We start from the raw sequence: 14,197 nt of genomic DNA, 5'->3' as shown, positions 1-14,197 counted from the left end.
AATGCTCTCGATCCCGGGGTAAGCAAATCCACGCCGAGGCGGAGCGCTGCGGCCTCGATTCCAATGCGTTCGTGACGAGCAACCTGGTGAATCTCTATGGCAAGTGCGGCAGCATGGGCGAGGCATGCAGGGATTTCGACCGGATGGATTGCCCCGACCCCGTCGCGTGGAATTCTCTCATTCTGGGCTATGCCGAGAATGGGCATGGCGGGGTTGCGCTCCAGCTCTTCCTGGACATGGAATCGCGAGGCTTGCAAGGGAGCTCTGTCACGTTTATTGGATTGCTCAAGGCCTGCGCGAGCCTCACAGAGAAGGAAAATGGGAAGGTTTTACAAGATCTAGAGCTCGTCGTGAAGTTTTCTTCTGTCGAGAGAGGAATGGCTCTTCGAAGAATCGACACAAACGCTTTCGTAGCTAGCAGCCTGGTGGAAATGTATGCTCGGTGTGGAACCGTGGTGGATGCGTGGAAGGTTTTTCATGGAGCTCCAAAGCGTGACGTAGTTCTATGGACTTCTTTGATGCAGGGATGTGTAGAGAATGGGCAGAGCGAGGTGGTGCTTCAGCGAGAAAGCAGTGGAGCAAATGCCAGAACCTTTGTTGCGGTGTTCCAGGCCAACACTTCCCTAGCAAAGAGGGAATGAGGAGAAGATACAATCCATGGAAGGATACTCAAGCTGAAGTCTCTGGAAAGAGATATGGCTTTTCACGCGCAACCCTTGCAAATTACTAACCATATGCATCGCTTGGATATCTTTCTTCACAGCTTCTTGATCCAAATGTACGCGGCTTGTGGCAGCATGGGCGATGCTCTTGGAGTGTTTAGCACCATTTTCCAGCCAAATCAAGTCTTCTGGACGGCATTGGTGCTCGGGTATGTTGAAAACAGCCAGGCCGAAACTGCTTTACATTTTTTCTTCCTAATGCAACTTGAGGGATGTTCTCCAGACGTGTGGACGCTCGTTTGCGCGCTCAAAGCTGGTGGAAGCTCGGTAGCCTTGAGGCTTGGCCGGATACTTCACGAAGAGATCACGAGCTTGGGGTTCCAGTTCCAGGGAGCCGTGATCTCTTCGTTGGTCGATTTCTACGGCAGCTGTGGGAGCATGGACGAAGCGGAGCTGGTTTTTAGCTCGGTCTCGAGGAAGGATGCTGTGAGTTGGAGCTCACTTATCGCGGGCTACAGCCGCCAGGGAGACAGCGATCAAGTGATGTGAGGGGGGTGTCAAGCCGGACGGTGTAACTTAACGACTTGCACCCGGGCTGGGATGATCGAGCAAGGCAAAAAGTTTTTCCAGGAGATGATGTCTAGGTGTGGATTAGATCCGGGCATTGAGCAACCACTGCATGATCGGCATGCTGGGACGAGCAAAGCAGCTCGAGGAAGCTCTGGTGGAAGCTCAAATATGTTTGGAATATTTTACCATAATTTATAAACTTTGTTAAACACTTATATGTTCTACCATCAAAATTAATTGGTTTAACCTTTTGTACATGAGAGTGGTTTGGTTTGGTATACTCTTGGAGCCACACCAACCCCTGCATTCCACGCTACACCTAATTCCTACTCTAGCACTCCATCTCTTGCCAAAGATCAAACGAGCCCCAACCAGGAATCCAAGAATCAGGAAGAATCTAGAGGGAGAAAAATGAAAATAATGTGCTTCATTTTGGCCACCTCTAGATAGATCCAAATTCACCATTACTTGCCCTTTGTAGCTTACACATCAAACCTTTCTCCTTGTATGAGCTCTCATCTTTTTTACTTTAGCTTTTTTATTTTTTCAAACATATCTCTTCTTCTGGTATATCAAAAAAAAATTAATAATTTAAAATAGCTATATGTGACAGTAAATAATATTGAGAAATAATTAAAAAAAAACTAGCCATTTGCAACAAATTTTTATGGCTTTCTTATAAAAACAAATTATATTTCACAGATGGTTTTGCAACATGGTCTCAGTGTCCCTTGCTCCAAGGACTAATGTGAACATTTGGAAGCTAATAATGCTACTACTAAAGATACTCCTAGAGTTTTTTCTGCAATTCAAAACATAAAATTATCTTGTAATAATATAAAGTACCAACGATTTGTATCATTTTTAGGAGCTAGTGAATATACCTAAAATATTCTTAAATATATTAAATATATCTGATATTCTAAAAATATTTAATATTATATTTGTTATTTTAAACTTTACTCTTTTAACTCATTTCTGAGTTAGAGTTATCTTGCCGGGCTAAAACTTAGAACCCTAAACCATTTTCATCGGGAAAAATGGCGGGTTGTAAGATCGATGAGGTTTCCATCGCTTGTCTTGCCTGTGTTGTGCGGCATTTTGGCGCAGGGGCAGCGCGAAGGCGGCGGCGGCGGCCACAGGTGCTCTTCAGCTTTGGCGACGATTGGGGCAATGTCGGGAACCTCCAGTGGAGGACGAGGCGCCCTACTGCAAGCGGCGGCTCTCGGATGGGCGCCTGATGCTGGATGTCGTCGGTAATATCATTCTCCTTGCTCGAATCTCATCTTCTGTTGGGCGATCCGCAGCTCAGGCGCTGGGAATTGTTGTCTCGAATTTGCAGGAGGGAGGGCTGCCAACTCGAGTGGATCTCGGCAGACCCATACCCTCTCATGCCTCAGATCCAGTGGCTCGTGAGAGATGCTCTTGGGAATCAATCTCTTGGTAAGTTGGTTATTTCATCTCTTCCATTTCTACTTGGTTATTCACCCGCGATTTTTAACAGCTAAGATCACCGGCCTTTGCCTAACGAGGAATCGGGCCTCTACAACAACAGATATGCATTCTTCCGCGATAACAGGACGGTTCGTGAAGCGGAGCGCACTGTAATCCCCCACGTCGTGGAGAACATTTAACCTCACCAATACTTTTCCTCGTATAGTTCCTCTCGACGACTTTCAGAGCGGCCAACTTCATGGTGCCCGAGTTCCTGACCAGCTTCGCCAGCACGGATCCCAATGACCACGACACCATGGGCTGCCCCATCGACTATAACTGGATCACAATTCTTCACAACGAGCGTCTCAGGATCACCGTAGACATGCTGCGAGCCAGCTTTCGGGACTCCGTCCAATGGTAACCGGCATCCTATATCTCTTCTCTAGTTACGGATCGTTCCAGGCTCTCAGAACGGACCAGAATCTTGCTGCGGGACTGGAAAGCCATACAACTATGATCCGCGAGTTCCCTGTGGATGGTGGTGGTGCTAGCGGACGATGAGACACTGCCCGTGGAGGAGGAGGAGGAGCTTTGCCCTCAGATGGTGGTGCTAGCGGACGATGAGACACTGCCCGAGGAGGAGGAGGAGTCTCTTGTGGCAGTGCTCATGGTGGTGACACTGCCCCAAGAGGATGAGGAGCCGCTTGTGGTGGTGACACGGCCTGAGGAGGACGAGGAGCCGCTTGAGGAGATCGTGGCGAGCTCGGTGGTGCCAGTGTAGACCCTGCTACTCGTGGTGACCGAGGAGCAACTGCTCGTGGAGGCGTTGCTTGCCCTGCTTGTCGAGGAGGAGGTGGCACTGCACCGTGGAGGAGGAACTCGCGGCATCTTTGCAGCTCCAGCTCCCACTGGCCTCCAAGGTTTTGCCAAACTTACTTGCTACTCTTTACTTGGACGACTAGGGCTTACTTTAAGAAGAAAAATGTTATCTATTAAGAATCTATTTTAATATTCCATCTGTGTTACGCTTAAATGCGAGTAATCCATGGCAGCCACAGTTGTCGAACACTCCACACTTGGGAATGCGTATGCTGAGATGAGGACTGACGGAGCTAGGGCTCCTTCAGCAACGCATTCAAGAAGACTGGCAAGAGGAAAGCTAGAGCCCTGGCTAGCTCATAGAAAAGTTTGTGGACAAAGCTGGCGAGGCCAACAAGGTAAAAGAAGAAAATCGTTAAGTTTATATGTTTTCAGCTCAATGTTGCAGCTTCCCTGCAGCGAACATACAGCACCAGATCGTTGTATGAATGTTTCTTGCTTCTTAAATTTAGCATCACGAGCGGACTCTCCTGAATTAGTCGTCAAAAAAGGTGACCGCGTTACACAAGGACACCTCCAATATAAATTATCATATACAAATCTTCAACAGAAGTCTTCCAAGTTCATGGCGCTCTCAATCTATCTATTCATCCTTCTAAGTTCAAGTGCGATTTCCATCGCTCAGGTTCTTAAGTAGCATAACTTATAATTTATAAGCCCTTGCGTTATATTCTATTTCCAGGGACGAGATCAAGGAGACACTCACATTGTCTATTTGGGGAATGTCGATAAATCGCTCCATCCAGATGCTGTTACTGGCTCCCATCACGCACTCCTTCACGACGTTCTAGGAAGGTAAAACTTTGATCACAAAAGAAAAGAGTATGACTTCATCCAAATTCGTTTATGCCAGTGCCGAGGCTGCCAGAGAATCACTGGGTTTTAGCTACAGGCATGGATTTAGTGGCTTCTCGGCTCGTCTAACAGAAGAACAAGCGGCTAAACATGAAAAACTTGAAGTTTATAAATGTAAGTCAACCTCTTCTCACACTGCAGGTCTCCCAAACGTGTTGTCCGTCTTTCTCAACAAAATTCACACGGTCCACACCACAAACTCATGGGAGTTTCTCGGCCTCTATGGAAATGGAGAGAAATCCTTGTACGGTGCTAGCGGAGCTACCGAATCATCGTGGCTATGGAGGAGAGCAAAATTTGGCAAAGACATCATCATCGGTGTTTTGGATTCATAGTTCATTTTTCGTATTCTTCTTCTTTTTACTGGTTTTCTCCAGGAGTATGGCCAGAGTCGGAAAGCTTTTCCGACCAATCCCCGAAAGATGGAAAGGAACTGCGAAACTGGGGCGCAATTCAACCCTTCTCACTGCAACAAGTCAAAACAACACTCACGTGAATTTTAATTTTTTCAACTTTGATCTTTCAGGAAACATATAGGTGCCAACGGCCTGCAAGATGGTCCCGAGGCTTATGCAAAAGCACACGAAGAACTTCTTTCTCCAAGAGATGTTCACAGCCATGGAACTCACACGGCTTCCACTGCCGGAGGCCGATTCGTGAGAAACGCAAACTGGCAAAGGCACTGCAAAAGGTGGCGCTCCAGACTCACGCTTTCTGCGTATTCGGCGATTACTTCCAGCACGCACTGTCGATCGGGTTCATTCCATGCCATGCAGAAAGGCATTGTGGTGGTAGCTTCTGCTGGAAACGCGCAGCAGACTCTGGGTCCTGGTTCTGTGCAAAATGGAGCTCCTTGGGTCATCACTGTTGGATCGAGCACTCTTGATCGATCCTATTTTGGAGACCTTTACCTTGGCAACAATAAATCATTTCGGGGTTTTAGTATGACGGAGCAAAGATTAAAAAAGCTGGTATCATCTTGCTGCGGGAGCCGATGGTGGTTTGCCAACTTCCAACTTTACAGCCAGGTAAAATATCATCTTAATGTATGGATTTGAGAACACTATTAATGCTGCAGGCAATTGTGTATGACCCGGTCTTTGGATCCCGAGAAAGTCCGGGCATGGTCCGATGCAGCCAGGGTTCCAATCACGCGAAGTTGATCGAGCTGGCGGAGCTGGAATTATCTTTTGCAACTCCACTCTAGTCGATCAAAATCCTGATAATAAATATCTTCCCTGAATTCATGTCGATGAAGAAGTTGGACAAGCCATCTTTTCATATATCAAATCTACAAGGTAAAATCTTCGTTCTTCTTTCTGTTTCTTACCTTTGTGTGCCTGGCAGAGATCCTATAGCGGATATGCAGCGTCAAATAACATTGAGAAATCAAAAGCCTCCTCCTTTCATGGCATCCTCCGGTCCCAACCGTATTGATCCAGGCTATTTTTTTGGTAGTTTTTAAAGACTTTTGTTCTCTCAGCCCAATATTACAGCTCCAGGAGTAAACATTCTAACAGCACACGCACAATTCAATAACTCCGAAGGACCATACCGACTTGCATCTGGAACCTTCATGGTTCATGACACTTCAAAACAAAACAGGTTACTCATTCGATAATCTTGGAGAACCAATCAAGAATTCATCAGGAACTCCTGCATCACAACTTCATTTTGGTGGAGGGGACGTAAATCCAAATGCTGCTGCACACCCTGGCCTAGTATACGACGCCAACAAGCAAGACTACATTGGATATCTCTGCGGTCTGGGATACAACCAGACTGAACTTCAATGCCTCACGGAAACTTCTGCTACGTGTCCCGACAATCCCACAGACCTCAACTATCCATCCATTGCCATCTCCGAGATGGTGCGACGAACTACACCGCATCTATCGAGGCACCGGAGAGTGTGTCGGTGTCGGTTCATCCATCAGTGATGCGGTTCAAGTACAAGGGCGAGACAAAAGCATTCCAGGTGATATTTAGAGTGGAGGACGACTCAAACATTGATAATGATGTTTTCGGGAAAGTGGGAATACCAGAGAAGGAGAGCAGTATAATCCCTTTGTTTTTCCTCGGTAGACTTTTCTACTTGAAGTCCTTGGGACTGCTGCAAAACTGGTTCTCCGAGAGGATTTCTTGATCCAAGAGATTTTCAGCGCGCAGCATGACGAAAGAGGACAATTGGCTGCCTTGGATACATTGCGAGAATTGCCGGGGATGGAACGAATTGCAGAACTGTCTGCTATGACAACAGTGCCTATGATTTACAAATCGATAACGAAAAGCCTCTGGAAATATAGAAAGCTCTACTTACAGAGAATGGCAATACCGAAAGGCAGAAAACAACTAAAAGAGCTAGTTAGTGTTTTTGACTGGCTCTTCTTCCTCATCTGCTATTGTCAAGAAGAAGAGATGAATTGAGCTAGGAGAAAGCTCTCCTATAGGTCACCAAAAGAAAATTTACCAGCATTGATGGAGAAGAAATCCAGCATTTCCAGCGCCATCGCCATCGATTGCTTTAAGTCAGTTTATGAAGCTAATGGACTTAATCAAAGTAATGTATTTTAAACCAGTTAATTCAAGCTAGGGCGGATGATGGCGACCATGCCGCTGTGCGGGGGCGCTGTGCACGCCGGAGCAAAGAACGCGAGCTCGTTTGGCGGCACTGGCGCTGGATGGTTGCGCGCTGCCACCAATCTCAAGCTCACAGCTCGCTGCATTGCGATGAGCGCCAGCGGCGAGGGGATTGCCATGACAATGGACAAGCAGAGGCAGTATGTGAGCTGGTTTCGCGAAGCCTGGCCATACATTCAAGGCCATCGGGGCAGTACTTTCGTGATCGTCATCCCTGGTGAAGTTATCGCCAATCGTCTTGTTCTAGACAATGTTCTTCAGGTATGTTTGTAGAAACCATAGCATGGCATTTCATCTTTTCTATAGGATATCTCTCTTCTACATGGACTCGGCATCAAGCTTGTGATCGTTCCTGGAACTCATATCCAGATCGATGCTCTTCTCCGAGAAAGGGGTAAGGTTTCTTCTTGCTCTTTCTTGTCTAGGATCTTGAGAAAAACAAGTTTTTCTTGTAGTCATCGCATTATAATTGTGTCTACTAAGAAATGGGAGTTTCTTCCAGGTCAGGAGCCTTGCTACATTGGAGCCTACAGAGTCACAGACTCTAACGCTCTTGAAGCCTCGATGGAAGCGGCAGGGAAAATCCTCGTGGATATAGAAGCGAAGCTTTCAAGAGGTCCAATGGTCCCTGTGTTGCGACGGCATGGTGGAGCTGCACGGGCTGGATTGAGCGTTGCAGGAGGAAACTTTCTATCGGCTAAGGTAAGTGTGTATTTTTCTAGACCTTTGCTCCTCCTATAGACTTTCTATAAACTTTCAGAGGAGAGGTGTTGTTAATGGAGTCGACTTTGGAGCTACAGGAGAAGTGAAGAAGCTCGATATCGTCCGCATCAAAGAGAGGTTGGATTGCAACTGCATCGTGATCCTTAGCAACCTTGGCTACTCGAGCTCTGGAGACGTTTTGAATTGCAAGTATGTCCACGATGGGAAAGGTTCATCGAATAAGTAGTCTTTTGGAGTTTGATCTCATACTTTGGTAGCGTTTTTGCAGTACATATGAAGTAGCGACCTCTTGCGCAACAGCCCTCACGGCCGATAAGTTGCTCTGTCTGGTCGACGGTCCGATTGTGGACGAGAAGAACAGTGTTGTCAAGTTCATGACACTCGAGCAAGCAGATCAAGCGATCAGAACTCAAACGAGCCAAAGTTACACTGCTGCTGATTATGTCAAGGCTGTCGCTGGAGCAAAATACTCCATAAGCCTGGGACTTGACTCTTTCTCAAATGGAAGTCCCATGGCAAGTTCACATACGGATCAAAACTCGGGTTTTGCAATTGGCGGCCGGGAAAGACAAAGTAGAACACATCTTTCGGAACTGGCTGCAGCTGTATTCGCTTGTCGGGTATGCTTTCTATCCTCTCTTTTTTTTCGTGCATCTGGTTTACTATTAACTTTCCAACAGGGCGGTGTTACGCGTGTTCATCTTCTGGATTGTACTGTCGAAGGTGCAATCCTTCTCGAGTTTTACACGCGAGATGGAATTGGAACTATGATTTCCAAGTATGACATTTTTCTTGATTTCTTTTTCCCGATCCAACTGTTGTGCTGCAGTGATATGTATGAAGGGACTCGCTCGGCAACAAGCTCTGATATCTTGGGCATCCAGCAACTTCTTCGTCCTTTGGAAGAGCATGGCATCCTCGTCCACAGAAGCAAACAGCAGGCAAGTTCTTCCTCTATACTCTTCTTGGTATTCATGTAACGTTTTCTCATGTAACCTTTTCTCTGTTTCAGCTCATTCAAGAAGTTGACGATTTCATAGTGGTGGAAAGAGATGGATGCTTGATCGCATGCGCTGCGCTCTTCCCATACCCTGCTGAGAAATCAGGAGAAGTTGCCGCTTTTGCAGTAGCTCCGGAGTGCCGTGGCCACGGCCAAGGTGACAGCCTTCTCGGTAAGCTTCAAGTTTTTCTTCTTCAAAAACCACTTTTTTCATTTTCTTTTAGATTACATCGAAAGAAAAGCTGCCAGGGCCGGACTGGAGAAACTCTTTCTCCTAACAACGCGCACTGCCGACTGGTAAGCTCGCAAGACAATGGAAAACGCATGAAACTAACGAGAGAATGCTCGCAGGTTTGTGCATCGCGGATTTTCAGAGTGTACAATCGACGACCTTCCGGCTGCTAAACGCTCCAAAGTCAATCTCTCGCGAGGCTCCAAGTACTATATGAAAATCCTATTGTCTCAGTGCAATGGGATTCTTCGTATCACGCGATAAAAGAGAAAAAAAAACAAAAACAACGTAAAGAGATTCGAAATCCCGACGTGCATTTTAAAAAATGAAGTTCCTACCACTACGATAGGAACTCCATTCGTGCTCGCACGCGCTAAACCTATCCAAAGGTCGCTATACTAGGCAAAGGCCAGTGGATAGGTTTTTAGGGTTTATGGTTTTAAGGATGTTCGTCCTGTCCAAGCTGCGGGACACGCTGCGAATCCCGCCCGCCAATCTCGTGCTGCCGCTGCTCGACGCCATCACGCTCGAGATCCACAGATTGTTCCTGGACAAGGTGCGTGTCGATCGCCGGCGATAATCTCCCCCATTGAAGCTACATTGTTGGTTTTTATATATTTCCAGGTCGTCAAGGATCTGGGGCTGTGCGTGTCGCTGTACGATATCCAATCGATCGAAGGGGGATTTGTTTTCCCTGGCGATGGAGCTCCGACTTACACTGTAAGCAATCTCCTTTACTCGAAAGATAGCGAATTTTTAAGGGGATTTCCAGGTGGAGTTTCAGCTGGTCATGTTTCGTCCATTTCCAGGAGAGATTTTGGTCGCGAAGCTCAAGAAATGCGACAAGAATGGGCTGGTTTGTAAGTTTCCCTTCGAAAGAACTTATTTTTCTTGGTTTGATAGAGGGATTTTTTCGTGTTTCCAGTGTCGATGGGTTTTTTCGAAGACATAATCGTGCCTCACCATCAACTCCAGCAGCCCTCTAAATTGTAAGTCATAGCAAAAAATCCAGTTTTTGCTTTCGTTTCTTAGGCTGATCCGATCAAATATCAAACAGTGACGAGAACGAGAAACTATGGGTGTGGAACTACCAAGAAAACGAGATGTTCATGGACCTTGAAGAAGAGGTGAGTGGAATCACTATTTTCTAAGCCATGGACTCACTGTTTCGTTCTTCCAGGTCCGGTTTAGAGTTTTAAAAGTAAGATATCCCCCAATTCCTCTGGAGCAAGAAAGAGACGCTCAACCTTTCGCTCCAATGGAAGTCATCGTAAGCAAGAAAAATTCCAAGCTTGAATGTCTTTTTGTTCTCTAATCCAGATCATTCCAGGGAGATATAAACTCCGACGGACTCGGGCTCGTCTCATGGTGGTGATAGCTAGCGATGAAAAAAACAACAAAAGATACACACACAGAAGAAGCAAACTTTCCACTCGAGACAGGAAAGCATGAGAGATTTTTTGGTTCCAAGTTTTTCACCCGGCTCAGCGATGATTTTTGCAGCGATCCTTCAACGCAAAGCGTGAAAGATGAATTTTTGTTTTTACCTCGCGACGATCCAAATAAGCACGAAGAAGAAGAAGAAGAAAAACCCAGAGCTCACAAGCTTTGCATTGTCTCTTTTTCTTCTTTATAACTTAAAGCGCTCACTTGTGACACACAAATAGAGGCAAAGTTTATCCAGAGAGGATTTAAAAGGATCCAATCAATGTGTGTGTTTGTCACCATATAGAAAATGGAAGAAGTGAAATAGTCTCGAGTGGACTGTTAGGTCGAAGGGTTTTTCTCCCCTCTCTTATTTCCAGGGCGGAGGAGGAAAGATTCCGCGGCCTGGCGCGCAGCGATCGATCGTCGCGGGTAAATTTCGCATCGCGGTCGCCATTGCCGCGAGAAAGATTTGCTAGAATCGCTGTAGAATCGCGGCATCGCAGGAGCTACCTCAGCTCCCTGGGTTTATAGGGTTCATCCGAATGTAGAGCTTCTTCTTTCTCTTCCTCCTTTCTTGTTTGAGAGGGATTTCGAGACCATGGCTGGAGGCTATGGATCGTTTGTGGCCATGTATACGGCGATTAGCTTGGGCGGGATTGTGTGGAGGATAAATTCGGTCCTCCAGAAGGTCTTGCCAGGGATTTCCGTGGACAAGAAGGCATTTGATCCTGTCGACACAGCTCAATTGCTCCAATCGCTGCTTCAGTCGTCTCTCACAATCGTGCTGCTGGCCAATCTCCTCGTCAACTTCTTCGTTGTTCTAGCTCTTTGTATGAAGGTTTGAGCACTTTTTTTTTTTCCATTGTCTTCGTTGCTTATCCCTTCTACTTCTTTGTGCAGACTATTTTCTTTGGTACTCTTACGCTCCTGGAGACTCAGAAAGTCGTGGAACGGATGATCAACTACGTCCTTTTCAAGGTAGGCGAGATTCCTTGCAAAGGCTTTTTAAAGTTAAAGCGATTCATTGATGTACAGGGACTCTTTCTCACCTGGGTTGTCCAGCCCGAGATGATGCAAATAGCTCTCTGGCTCGCGTGGTTCGCCGTGCTTGGTTTCCTTAAGGTATGGGGACTATGGATCTTTACCGCCGTAACGTAACCTGGTTCTTCTAGATGTTCCAAGGTCTTGCGAGGGATCGCTTGGACCGTTTAAATGCTTCTCCAACTGCGACAGTCTATGCTCATCTGCGTGTTTTCTCGGTGCTTGTCCTGGTTTTACTTTCGGACTTGTTCTGGTGAGCTTCACGGTTTTCGCACGTTTCGACTTCATGCTAACCAGCTGTAATTCTCTGGTGTCGCAGGATTCAATTGTGTCTCGTGGTTTTCAAGGACACGGGAATAAGCACTTTCATGCTACTTTTGTTCGAACCGCTGAGCATTGCGTTTGAGACGTTGCAGGTCTTAGTAGTGTTTCTTTGTAAACGTTGGTTCTCATTTGTCGTGATTCCAGGCTGTTTTAGTTCATGGGGTGCAACTATTGGATACATGGCAGCGTCAGTCCTTAGACACTTCTCCCGCTGCAACGAATGGTTTGCAGCCATCATCTGATCGATCAGTCGCAGGTGCTGTGTTTGGCTTTGCTACACTTTGTTTGGCTGACAGATATTATGACCAGGTGCGTCGTGGGAGTGGAAGGGAATGATAGTTCGTAACTTCAGCTTTGGCATGGACCTTTTGAGCTTGTTCTTGGCTTTGGGACACTGCCTTCATATCTGGTGGCTGAGGGGCCTTGCCTTTCAAGTTGTCGATGCCATTCTGTTTCTCAACCTCCGGGTAAGAACGACCTCGTTGGTTCCACGTACACTCACTTCCATTTTTTCCAGGCACTTCTAAGTGCAATCCTCAAACGAATTAAGGGATTTATGAGGATGCGCACGGCCATGAGCACGTTGCAAGGAGCGTTGCCGGACGCCACGCAAGAGGAACTCCTGGCGTATGACGACGACTGCGCTATTTGTAAAGTTAGTGTCTAACAGCAGCATTCCACTTTACTGACGAAAGCGAACCATCGTTTTCAGGAGCCAATGGTGAAAGCGAAGAGACTTCCATGCGCTCATCTGTTCCACCTCTCTTGCCTGCGTTCATGGTAAACTTTCATGTTTAAGAATGTTCTCATGTGTGTGAACTTGGCCCTGTGCAGGCTAGATCAAGGCCTCGCAGACACATACTCATGTCCAACTTGTCGAAGGCCCCTTTTCATGGGAAATCTAAGAACTCTGGGACGTTCCCACCAGAGCTTCACGAGAACGAGCCAACACAATGCGGCGAGTTTGTGGAGGTAGGCACCTTTGCTCGTCATCGAAGCTTGACACTGTTAATGCGTCGATGTAGAGGTTCTGGATCTGATTCGGAATGGACGACGGTGGCAGCTGGGCAGTCCTCCTCCTCTGACAACGCCGCTTCAAACTCTCGAGGCCTCGGAAGGCTAGAGTTGATGGTGCGACACTTCTCCGGTTCCGGGAGCTCTCACGCCCGTCAATCGCCAGGAGAAGGCTCGGCATCATCAGCTCCACGGGGCCTCAGCCGGATCGAGCTTATAATGCGGCAGCTATCGTCCACACGAAACCATCAACAAAGCTCTTCCTCTTCCTCCTCCTCGCCACCTTCTTCTACCACTTGGGGCTTCTGGCCTTTCTCTTCCTCCTCTGGCGCGTCGCCAAGTTTACAACCTCACCAGGTGGAAGCTGGATCCACTCCGGCTACTTCCATTACAGATGGTCTCACGCCTCAGATGAGAAGCATGGTGGGCATGGTGAGAGAAGTTCTTCCGCATGTCTCGGACGATCGTATCGTCCAGGTATGATAGTTTTTCGCGTGATTAGTTTGTTCCATCACTGACTTCCTTTCCATTCTTTTGATTTTGCAGGAGTTGAGACGAACCAACTGTGTAACTGCTACTGTAAACAACCTCTTGTGAGTGAGATGCGTAGAGTGTAAGTTTTTTGTAAATGACACACAGCTGAAAATAGTTTTGGTAGAAAAGCTCTAGTTTTTCTCGATAGGATGAAGAACAGGAACAGGACCGGACGATTTTAAATGCTTAGGAGGGAATCCCTTTTCTTCCTTTTGATAGTGTCCTACCCTAAACGGCCGATGCATCAGCACCATACTAAATGTGCGTCTCTTGAGATCTACCTGTTTACCTGAAGAACACCCAGCAGAAATCCCATGCTGCTCAACGCCCTGTACACCGAATGAACCACCTATGTGTGCCCTACTGTCAACGCAGAATGACGGATCACACAAGAAAACAGAACAAAGATGAATAAAGCATTCAAAGCAAACAACCCAACATCCATAATAGCAATTTGATCATTGACGTGGGAAGCTAGTTTATGAGAGACGACAAACTGACCATGTAAATCTTGTTGAATAAATACCACACAATGAGAGCGTTGTCTATGACGCCAGGCTGAATGGAGGGATCGTCGCAGTGAAGAAACCTTGCCTGTCCATTGCGGATGATCTGATTCCACACGGTATCAACATTGTGTTAGCTATTGGTTGTTAGATGATAAAATATGCTAGAATATTTTAGGTATATCCATTAAGAAAATATACACTTATGTAAGAATATTCTAGAAATATTCACTATTTATTTAAAAATGAATTAATATACAAATGATTTATATTAGCATAATAATGTTTTGTTACTTTATATTATTGCATGATAAAATATTTAATGTTTTGCCTTTCTTTTCTTTTAAGGACT

The 14,197-nt window shown here is 46.5% G+C and overlaps 4 protein-coding genes across 6 annotated transcripts; all 4 read left to right on the top strand.

Moving 5' to 3' along the window:
* Positions 1 to 113: 113 nt before the first annotated feature.
* LOC112341147 (pentatricopeptide repeat-containing protein At2g33680-like) lies at positions 114 to 641 on the top strand. Its single transcript, XM_024660763.1, has one exon. It carries the CDS (start codon positions 114 to 116, stop codon positions 639 to 641), a length of 528 nt encoding a protein of 175 aa, XP_024516531.1.
* A 6,371-nt stretch (positions 642 to 7,012) lies between these two features.
* On the top strand, positions 7,013 to 9,302 carry LOC9642929 (probable amino-acid acetyltransferase NAGS2, chloroplastic). Its single transcript, XM_024660807.1, has 10 exons — positions 7,013 to 7,304; positions 7,350 to 7,437; positions 7,546 to 7,745; positions 7,804 to 7,955; positions 8,035 to 8,386; positions 8,447 to 8,544; positions 8,596 to 8,707; positions 8,779 to 8,938; positions 8,991 to 9,063; positions 9,118 to 9,302. Exons 1-10 carry the CDS (start codon positions 7,014 to 7,016, stop codon positions 9,260 to 9,262), a joined length of 1,671 nt encoding a protein of 556 aa, XP_024516575.1. The 5' UTR covers position 7,013; the 3' UTR covers positions 9,263 to 9,302.
* Positions 9,303 to 9,335: 33 nt separating this feature from the next.
* LOC9642928 (DNA-directed RNA polymerase III subunit RPC8) lies at positions 9,336 to 10,681 on the top strand. 2 transcript variants are annotated; one of them, XM_024660809.1, is made up of 7 exons: positions 9,336 to 9,554; positions 9,623 to 9,718; positions 9,771 to 9,858; positions 9,924 to 9,987; positions 10,056 to 10,125; positions 10,179 to 10,268; positions 10,329 to 10,681. In XM_024660809.1, the coding sequence occupies exons 1-7, from the start codon at positions 9,432 to 9,434 to the stop codon at positions 10,371 to 10,373; spliced, it is 576 nt and encodes a 191-aa protein (XP_024516577.1). In that variant the 5' UTR covers positions 9,336 to 9,431; the 3' UTR covers positions 10,374 to 10,681. The 2 variants fall into 2 exon arrangements, with proteins under 2 accessions (XP_024516577.1, XP_024516576.1); XM_024660808.1 differs by having other exon boundaries at positions 10,319 to 10,681.
* A 79-nt stretch (positions 10,682 to 10,760) lies between these two features.
* On the top strand, positions 10,761 to 13,484 carry LOC9642489 (E3 ubiquitin protein ligase RIN2). Of its 2 annotated transcripts, none has more exons than XM_002986937.3 (12): positions 10,761 to 11,264; positions 11,327 to 11,404; positions 11,462 to 11,548; positions 11,599 to 11,720; positions 11,787 to 11,883; positions 11,936 to 12,047; positions 12,101 to 12,258; positions 12,309 to 12,446; positions 12,504 to 12,571; positions 12,626 to 12,763; positions 12,817 to 13,282; positions 13,352 to 13,484. In XM_002986937.3, exons 1-12 carry the CDS (start codon positions 11,025 to 11,027, stop codon positions 13,400 to 13,402), a joined length of 1,755 nt encoding a protein of 584 aa, XP_002986983.2. In that variant the 5' UTR covers positions 10,761 to 11,024; the 3' UTR covers positions 13,403 to 13,484. The 2 variants fall into 2 exon arrangements, with proteins under 2 accessions (XP_002986983.2, XP_024516564.1); XM_024660796.1 differs by having other exon boundaries at positions 11,175 to 11,256.
* The last annotated feature ends 713 nt before the right edge of the window (positions 13,485 to 14,197 follow it).

The sequence above is a fragment of the Selaginella moellendorffii genome, unplaced genomic scaffold (genome assembly GCF_000143415.4).
Source record: "Selaginella moellendorffii unplaced genomic scaffold, v1.0 SELMOscaffold_77, whole genome shotgun sequence".
Lineage (NCBI taxonomy): Eukaryota > Viridiplantae > Streptophyta > Lycopodiopsida > Selaginellales > Selaginellaceae > Selaginella > Selaginella moellendorffii.
The sequence above is the reverse complement of the archived record's forward strand: the minus strand, read 5'-3'. Positions and strand labels throughout refer to the sequence as shown.

Coding starts and splice junctions, on each gene's coding strand:
- LOC112341147 (XM_024660763.1), top strand. CDS start 114: ATGGGCGAGGCATGCAGGGATTTCGACCGGATGGATTGCCCCGACCCC.
- LOC9642929 (XM_024660807.1), top strand. CDS start 7,014: ATGCCGCTGTGCGGGGGCGCTGTGCACGCCGGAGCAAAGAACGCGAGC. Junction 7,956..8,034: donor GGAGACGTTTTGAATTGCAA/GTATGTCCACGA, acceptor GCGTTTTTGCAG/TACATATGAAGTAGCGACCT. Junction 8,708..8,778: donor TCCACAGAAGCAAACAGCAG/GCAAGTTCTTCC, acceptor TCTCTGTTTCAG/CTCATTCAAGAAGTTGACGA.
- LOC9642928 (XM_024660808.1), top strand. CDS start 9,432: ATGGTTTTAAGGATGTTCGTCCTGTCCAAGCTGCGGGACACGCTGCGA. Junction 9,988..10,055: donor CTCCAGCAGCCCTCTAAATT/GTAAGTCATAGC, acceptor AATATCAAACAG/TGACGAGAACGAGAAACTAT. Junction 10,126..10,178: donor TCATGGACCTTGAAGAAGAG/GTGAGTGGAATC, acceptor TCGTTCTTCCAG/GTCCGGTTTAGAGTTTTAAA.
- LOC9642489 (XM_002986937.3), top strand. CDS start 11,025: ATGGCTGGAGGCTATGGATCGTTTGTGGCCATGTATACGGCGATTAGC. Junction 12,572..12,625: donor CTCTCTTGCCTGCGTTCATG/GTAAACTTTCAT, acceptor GGCCCTGTGCAG/GCTAGATCAAGGCCTCGCAG. Junction 12,764..12,816: donor AATGCGGCGAGTTTGTGGAG/GTAGGCACCTTT, acceptor GCGTCGATGTAG/AGGTTCTGGATCTGATTCGG.